The sequence below is a fragment of the Camellia sinensis genome, chromosome 2 (genome assembly GCF_055761805.1).
Source record: "Camellia sinensis isolate YWXY chromosome 2, ASM5576180v1, whole genome shotgun sequence".
Classification (NCBI taxonomy): Eukaryota; Viridiplantae; Streptophyta; class Magnoliopsida; order Ericales; family Theaceae; genus Camellia; species Camellia sinensis.
In genome coordinates, this window is record NC_138962.1 from 25,747,205 (window position 1) to 25,755,950 (window position 8,746).

Below are 8,746 nucleotides of genomic sequence, written 5' to 3' on the forward strand. Positions count from 1 at the left end.
TTGGAGGAGGTGCAGATGACCCCAGAGGACGAGGAGAGGTATGCTCGCGGCTTCCTCATGTTCCTGTTCGGGACTACTATCTTTGCCGACCGGGCGAACACCGTGCCTCTCTGCCTTCTCAGCGCACTGGTGGACGTCCGGGACATCTTGCACTACGATTGGGGCGGCGCTGCTCTGGCCACCCTTTACGGCTATATGAGCTCGGCTTCGCGCGGCAGCGACCAGCTACTCGGAGGCTACTGGCGGGCTTGGGAGGTACACTTCTTCTCCGCTTTTCATTTCTGTCCGATATTCTCTGTACTCTGTACACTGCACACACTGCGGTCTGCTTTACACTCACTGTATACTGTACGCACGGCACACACATACATTCTGCTTTACACTGACTGTACACTGCTCACACTGTACACTGTACACAATACACTACACAACACACGGCTCTGCTATTTCTGCTTCGTTCTGTATATTCTGCTTTATCTGATGGTCATACTGACATCTGTCTTGCAGCTGTGGGTTTACGCCTACTTTCCCAGGCTTGCCCCCGTGCCAGTTGCGGAGCCTCCTCCGGCTGTCCCGTTCTCGAGTCGCTTCGACGGGAGATGCACCCGGCGACCACGAGAGACTTTCGGCTTCTTCCGCCGATATTTCGACACCATCACCACCACAGAGGTATGCTTTACTTTCAGTTCGTTTAGTTTCGCTTTCCCACTGCATGTTTCAATAACAGTAGATAACAAACTGTCTGTTACTTTCAGATCACATGGCTGCCATGGGCTTCGCTGCCGTCGACGATGCGGGGTCGGTTCCCTGGTGCTGAGGAGACCTCGCGTTTCCGGATTTTGCTTGAGGGCCCGGTCTGTCGGGCTTGGTACCTGGGGGAGCGTTTTCTACGCCAGACCCGCGGGTTACCTGAGCAGATAGTCCCGGTTCACCCTCCTGCAGAGATGAGGGAGACCGAGGGGCTTACCGCTGAGCAGCTGGATGATTACTCCATCGGCTGGGAGGAGGCCGGCTTCCGAGGCACCGGCGACTATCAGGAGTACGTGCGGACGTACCTGATGCGTCCCTTGAGCGGCCGTCGAGCAGAGGGGGCCAGGCCTGTAGCATCGGCGGCTGGGGCCGGAGCGGGAGCAGGGGCTGGATCTTCGAGGAGGGCCCGGGTCCGTGGCAGGGGCGGAGTGCGGGGAGGACGAGGAGCTGGCTGGCCTGCCCTGCCTGCTGTACTGACTTTCCAGGGGCAGGGTGGGTCGACCTATCAGATTCCCTTCGCCCCTCCACCGGCTGGTCATGAGTTCATTGACATCCCCGACTTACCGCCGGTATGTATCACTGCACTTCGTACAGTTATTCAATTCAGTTTACTTGATATTCCACAGAATACTAATGCATCTGATACCTTTGCAGGCTTCTTCTGAGTACACCCGTCAGTCGTTGGCGATGAATGCCTCGATGATGGGGATGCTCCAGCGGACATTTGACCTCCTAGCCGTCTACAGCATACCGGTATGTCCTCTTGACACTGGCCTCAAACCATTCATACACTGCTTCGCATAATCTGATGCACGGCACAACACCTGATACACTGATCCCACAGTATCTGAACACTGCATACGCTGCATTCTGCACTGATAAACTGCTCACAGCATTCATACACTGTACTCACACACTGCATTCTGCACTGATAAACTGCTCACGGCATTCATACATTGTACTCACACACTGCATTCTGCATTGCTAAACTGCTCACGGTATACTGATGCATTTCCCTTTTCGTGAACTTTTCAGCCTCCTTTCCAGATTCCCATGGCAGGAGGTGCTCCAGCTAGACCTGCTGTCCCTGCTCGGGGGAGAGATGAGGAGGGCAGGATATTTCCCCGTACCAGGGGAGGGCGTACTCACGTCGGGAGTAGCTCGCGAGCTCCAGTCCCGGACGATGATGATGACGAGGAGTCAGAGGCGGAGTCCGAGTCATCGGAGGAGGAGACCGGAGACGGTTCTAGCTCGGGCTCTGACGACGATGCTGATGATGCTCCTGGACCCTCGTCCAGGAAGAGGACTAGGACGGACTGACGGCCCCCCAGAGTGCTTGACATGGATGCAGATTTTTGCTATCTTTTCTTTCTTTCTTTGTACTTTTCTTTTTGGTTGGTAGATAGATTACCTTGTATTGCCGCAGGCAGATTTTGTTTCCAAAACTTATACATTTGAAAAGATAATGAAATGAAACGGACTTTTTATCTGAAAAAGTGTTTACATTGACACATGTCATGCATTGCATCGCATCTCATCATGTTACACCTCAATGTAAATGGAATTGATTGGTTGTCTGAAAATTAAACGCTTGCACTGTAATAATCAGATAACTTAAACAGCCAACAGCAAAATACACCCAAGCAACCCACTACCTGATTCTGGACACACAGCCCTTACTCTACTGGGGATTAATCTGCATACAGCCCATAACACAACATTCGATTCATTCTGCACACGGCAATTCTCAAACAAACAGCCTAATCTGACAGGACAGACCTCAAAGATGGAACCGGTTGGAGTCGAAACACGTTCAAATGTAGAGAATGGCACAGCATTCTGAGCATAGATGATTTTTGAAATCGAATAAGGGTTTTTCAAACCGAGATGTCGAGCCTACAACTGAACACAGCGGGGAGGACTCAAACAAAGAGGTACACGACCTAAACACAACGAGACATGCTCGGGAGAGACTCAAAACAAAAAAAAACGAGACCGTCAAATGAAAGGGACACGACACACAGACGCGTAAACGAAGATGGGAGACCTCGGACCACGAGGAGCCAGTTCAATCTGGGTATTGTTTCCCACCCTTTCTCATTTGTGATCCTCACATCACTCGACTCTCGAGCTCGGATTTTCTCTCAAAACCCTTTTTTCCTCGCTTTTCTCTCAACTTACACCTCTCTATTCTTCAATCTCTCATTTTTCATCCCTCCCCGGGGTGATTGATGGATGAATAGGAAGTTGTGGGTTCATGGTCAACATCGTTAGCTCACAGCTATTTCCTCTGACGGGTAGAGCGCTCTTTTGGCAAGTACGTCGATGACGAGGGAAAGACAGAACGCCTGGCTCAACTGTGCCCCTAGTTCATCATTTTAACCATTTTTCGTTTTTGCTTTCTACTAAAACAATTTTGATCAAAATGAGAGTCGAATTAACGTACTTGTTCGATTTTTGATTTGAAAAACATGCAAGTCAGGCTATGAGCACTAAAAATTTTCCTTTTTTGGGTCCAAGACAATGGTCCGATTTTGGAAAATGGAATAGTTTTCGAGAAAATAGTCAACTTCAGTAAAAATTTTCAAAAACTATTTTTCAAACAGCTGATGCTTAACAAGCATGGAGCTTACCCTTCGAGACGCGCAACCTCGGATCGGAGGCAATGGAAAATTGCCCCTGGTTTGAAGGGGGGTGTGAGGCAACGGAAAGTTGCCCCTAGTCTGAATGGCGTCTCATGACGGCTTGTGGCAACGGAAAGTTGCCCCTTGTTTGGGATGGTGCCGCAGCAATTCGCGGACAGTCTTCATTGGCGGTGGTCGAGCTCTTGGACACAGCGATGGCGAAGACGGTCACAACACATATATGGACACAATCACCTTGAAGAGTGTTGGCCACTGGACTTTGAAGTGAAATTGAAACCATTGCATGGACTGAGACGCTATGAAAGCGTTGGGGGCTGGACTTCATGATGAAGTTGCCTACGTATCCCAAACATGGGAATCAAGCCTTACGTAGTTCCGGTTAAGGTCCACTCGGGTATTTTAACCTTCACTTTTTTTTTAGGCTCTCACTTTTGCCAAGGCGCCCAATGCGGGTTTTCGACCTTGCGAGCTTCTTTTCATTTTCTATTTTTTTATTTTTCATTCTTTTTTCAATTTTCTTTTTTTTCTTTATCTTTTTTTTTCTTTTCTTCTTTCCTTTTGTATTTTTCTCTTGCTCTAGCTTTTGCCTGGGCCGCCCTTCCGGGTTTTCGGCCCAGCGAGCCTCTCAAAGGGTAAAAGTGTAGCAAGTCCATGCCAAATGGTTTTTTTTTTGAAATTGAAGCTTCTCTGTGTCTAGGAGAACGGCTGTTGCATTGATTTGCAGAAGAATCCATCAAGGTTGCTCTACGAGCTTCTTCCGACGAGATCTACTCCTTCTGATTCGGCTTTGGTGCCTCCTGCTCGAGGGCTGTTTCAAAACTGGCCACACGGGCCTTTCACGGCGTTTGTCCGTTGAACTTTCTGAACGTTCTGAACGGGTTCAAACTCGGAAAACAAATAGGTTGAATCTTGAGGCTGAGAGCGATCCTAGGCTGCGCAATCTCAAGAGCGATTCCACACAGGTCTTCGCAGGGCCGCGTAAAACATTTGCTTTTGAAAGTTTTTAAGGAAGCGACGAATCGCTCGTGCCAAAGATAGTGTGGAACCAATCTGGATCAGGCCAGGGTCCTTCTCAGTACTCACGCCGATAAGCATGATTTCATTCATAAAAAGGCTTAGCACGCCTTTCTTTCTCTCAAAATGATCCAAATTTTACAAAACCCGAGGAATTCCTTCCTCTTCGTTTTTATCACCGCAGAGTTCAAAAGGTTTGTTTTTTTGAAAAACTTAGGTTAATGCAATGAGTTTGGCACACAGGAGAGCAGGCGAGATGTACTGTCAGCCCATTCAAATTCTCTGGCACTTATGCTGAAAGCAAGCATGAAGTTGAGATAGCAACAGCTGTTTTGATCGGCTCTGTTGGTGCAACTGGCCCCTCGGCAGGAACAGACTCAAAACAAAAACAGATAATTACAAAACAAAACGGTGTTCGGGACAACAACCCCAGAATCACCAGGTATTATATACAACGGGGACTGACTCGATACAACCAGACAGACCCTTAAGCAAAAAAGACTGACTCAAGACAAAGAGACAGACTCAAAAACAAAAGGCTGACTCGACATCTAAGCCAGGATTTACAAAACTCGGTCTCACCGATGCTCAAAAATACGTGCCAGACGCTTTAAAAACACACCAAATGTTGCCCGCAGGCAATTCACTTTACATACTCGCAGTATCTGAGCCCTCGAAATCCAACAACTGAGTGGTGACGGGCTTGCCTGAGGTGGGCGGTAGGATAACCTTGTTATCAATCAAATCCTGCACTTCATGACGAAGGCGGGAACATCCATCGGTACTGTGACCGGACTGTTGATGGTACGCGCAGTACAAGGTAGCATCATGAGTGGCGGGGAGATTCTTCGGGAGTGGCCGGGGCTCCAAAGGCTTAAGATGCCCGTTCTTTGCCAATATTAACAATGCCCTAGACAAAGGCATGTGGAGGTCGTGAAAGACCCTGCGCCCTCGGGGTAGGTACTTTGCAGTTTGAGGGTTCTTGCTAGATGCGCTGGCGAAAGGATCAGCTGGCGCTGCCTTGGCTTTTTGAACCTTCCCCGGTGCAGGGTTGGGAACTACAGGAATTGTCTGGGCATGACGGGGCCCATCCCGGTTTTCTGTCTGGCTTGAACTGCCTTTGATCGGAGTGGGGAAAGCATCATCCACAGCTTTGGTCACTATTGCAGACGTTTGTTGCTTGTTCATCCCTCTGACTTTCAGAGCCTCGACTGCCCACAGTTCAATAGGGTCGGCGTCTACCTTCGCCTTGTCTTTTCCTTTGGCCTCAGCCTGATCAAGGGTCGGGGTTGATACTGGCGTGTCGTGGCTATAGCCGGAAGCCACCTCTGGCTGGCTGAGCTCTATCACAATCCGCCCCAGTAGCGGGGGCTCCTGTGGTACAAAATTCCCGGCATACGGCGCCGCTAGCGGTGAAGCCGACATTCCATAGGCGAGGTCTGCCACAGACCTTTGGAGATCGCCTATCATCCCCATCAATTCGAAGGTGGTGGGCTCACGAGCCTGGTATAACTGGGGAGCCCAGACCGGGTGCACAACGGGCAACCTGGGCGGATATGACATACTGATGCTGGCCTCATTCTGCGGAGTGGTTCCCTGCTCTGATACAGCTGCCATAACCACAATTTCTTCTGAACTTTGTGCCGCCATAAATCCTGCCTCAGCAAAGGGGAGACACTGGTTGTTCTGTATCAACTCTGCAACTCTCTGAACTGAAAGAAAAACAGACAGCATTTCAGCCCAAACTGATCAAACACGGGTGTAGCCAAACAATTGTACCCTACTGCTGATCACTGTTCCCAGATTTCTGTTCCCAAAATACTGAATCTGATACCCGCGGATAACTGATTCCTGATAACTGATTCTCAACAATACTGATTCTGGCGCCTTCGGGCCCGATACTCAAACTCGTAAACTAGTATATGCGTTCCTGTAGAGATACACTCTAAAAGCACATAGCAAGTAAAGAGAACAAAACACCCCTATGTTGGGGTAGGGTTTCCCTGTCCTATTTTGTCAGGAGCTAGGGTTTCACTACGCACACAGCGGTTTCAAACAACTTAGCATCGGGTAAGCAACCTGTCCTAGCTTGGAATGGTCACTATGGATCCGAATATGCACTAGGTCGAATGGTCAAAAGGGTGCCCCGGGTAAACCGGGGTTTGTGTTCCCATACTGTCAGAGCCCATAGCCGGTCAGCCTTATGGACATGCCTTGACAAGACAAGCCTCCGGCAAACCGTTCAGGAATGGCAGATGGCAAACACTGTGTTCCTAGGCGCACCAATGCACATGCAATGCAAAGAAACACATAAACGAGATCAAAACCGGATATCACGAGTTCGAGTCAAACTCTCTAAAAATCCCCAGCAGAGTCGCCAGAAACTGTAGACGCGCCCGCGTGGGCCTCGTGCTACGGTTTGGACTCGATTTGTGTCACGGTTCTTAATCTGAACCAAAGAGTCCAAATCTGGCAAATCGTTTTGAGAAACAGATTTTTGAAAAAGTAGTGCCAAACATGGACTGCTTTGCCAGATACAGAGTCGCCACCTAAATTTTTTAAAATGGGAGAATTTAGGAAACCCTGACTCGGTGCCGAAGGCCACGTGTCCGTCATCACCGGAGTTGTCTCGGCTCGGGAGCTTGGGTACGATCGGGGAAGGTCAGCTATGAGCACCCCCTTTCGCCCGGTCCGAAGACCGGCCTCTACTAACCGTGATATCTGATTTTGAAAACTTTATGTGTTCTTATTCCGGTTATTAGCCTAGAATTACTATGTTATGCGCACAGCAAACAAGTATAGACCAAATCGCCTAATTTGGAAATAAACATGGCATATCCGTTCGGTTTGAAAATGCTTTGGAATTTGCTACTCGCAAGTAGGCTAAAACACGGATTTCAACGAGTTTTTCCAACTCAAACAATCCAACCTTCACCCACAGGCATTCAGGCAGTTTATAACACATAAGCATCTAGCCACATGTTAAGCATGCTGACATGGCAACATTCACACTCATGCGATATGCTAAAGCGGCAATACTTACATCGTACTCCGTGCCAAAACAAAGAACTCGTTAGCAAACATGCATGATCCAAGTCCATGTTAAGTGCCTAATGCATCGCATACAAAGTGTTGCTAAGATAGGCTCGGCTAACCTAGACATGTCATGTGAAAATGCACAATTATCACGTATTCAGTTTGGGAATTGAAGTATTGATGCAATTAGCGTGATGTACCGAGCCTAATGCATGTAATACGAATGCATGGATGCACGCATGCATAGCATAAGGTATGCTAAATTAAACGTGCCCTAATCTACCATCATAAGCAGGTAAATAAAAGGGAAGAAAGACGTGAGGTTGGAAGACATACACACACTCACGCACACTTATTACAGGTTTACCCTCGCTCGGAGGGACTGAATAAATATTACAAATTAATTAACTACGCAAGCTAATTAATATTACAAATTAACTAATTTAATTAACAAATTAAATAAATTAATTAAAGCAGGAAAATGCCTCGAGAAGCGTGCCGCCATGCGCAAGCTGCCCCTGTTTTCCTTCCTTTCCTCCTCTGGAGACTGTCAAAGCCTCAGGACTGATCTCTTGGACAGAGAGGATCACCACCGGCTGATTGAGATTGCCACCGGCAGTGTGGTATGGCCATCGGCACAAAATTGAACCTGTCGGCAGAGAAAATTGTGCCGGTCGGCACATTACACTGCCGGTCGGCAGAGTATTCCTGCAGAACCTGCAACTCACAGCAACAGAGGGCAAAACAAAGCATGGTAGCACATTTCAAGGCATGTATGCGCCAACCATGTCTCTTATCATTGTAATGACTCAAAGGGACATGTGCCTCGGTTCTCGGACCACCAATCACGCATTTCCATGCATGATGGCCCAAAGAACCAAGTATGTAACTTTGATTTCAAATGCAATGCAAATCAATCAAACAAACTCCCAATCCTTATCACCCAAATCAAGGGACAAGGAATGCATGTTGATGCAATGCAACCTAAGCATATTAGCTATCATGCAACATGAACAATGCAATGTAATCATGCAGAGCTTACAAGCAAACATGCAAATGGATGGCAAGATGGACTTATACATGAATTAGGCAACTCTAAAAAGGCCTAAAACAGTAGCCATAATGGCCAAAACAAGAAGCCAAAACACATGCACACATACACATGATGGAAGGCCTACACTTAAGCACAAAACAAACAACATTCAAGCACACTTGAAAGGGACAAACATGAACAATTAGCATGCGTTATAAGCCTTGAAATCATGCTGATACATGGTGCCAAACCAAGCAACAAATCAAGC

At 48.0% G+C, this 8,746-nt stretch overlaps 1 protein-coding gene across 1 annotated transcript; it reads left to right on the top strand.

Annotated features, from left to right (window-relative positions):
* The first annotated feature begins 944 nt into the window (after positions 1-944).
* LOC145819514 (uncharacterized) lies at positions 945-2,073 on the top strand. The gene is made up of 3 exons (XM_082913501.1): positions 945-1,319; positions 1,405-1,503; positions 1,786-2,073. Exons 1-3 carry the CDS (start codon positions 945-947, stop codon positions 2,068-2,070), a joined length of 759 nt encoding a protein of 252 aa, XP_082769627.1. The 3' UTR covers positions 2,071-2,073.
* Positions 2,074-8,746: the final 6,673 nt, after the last annotated feature.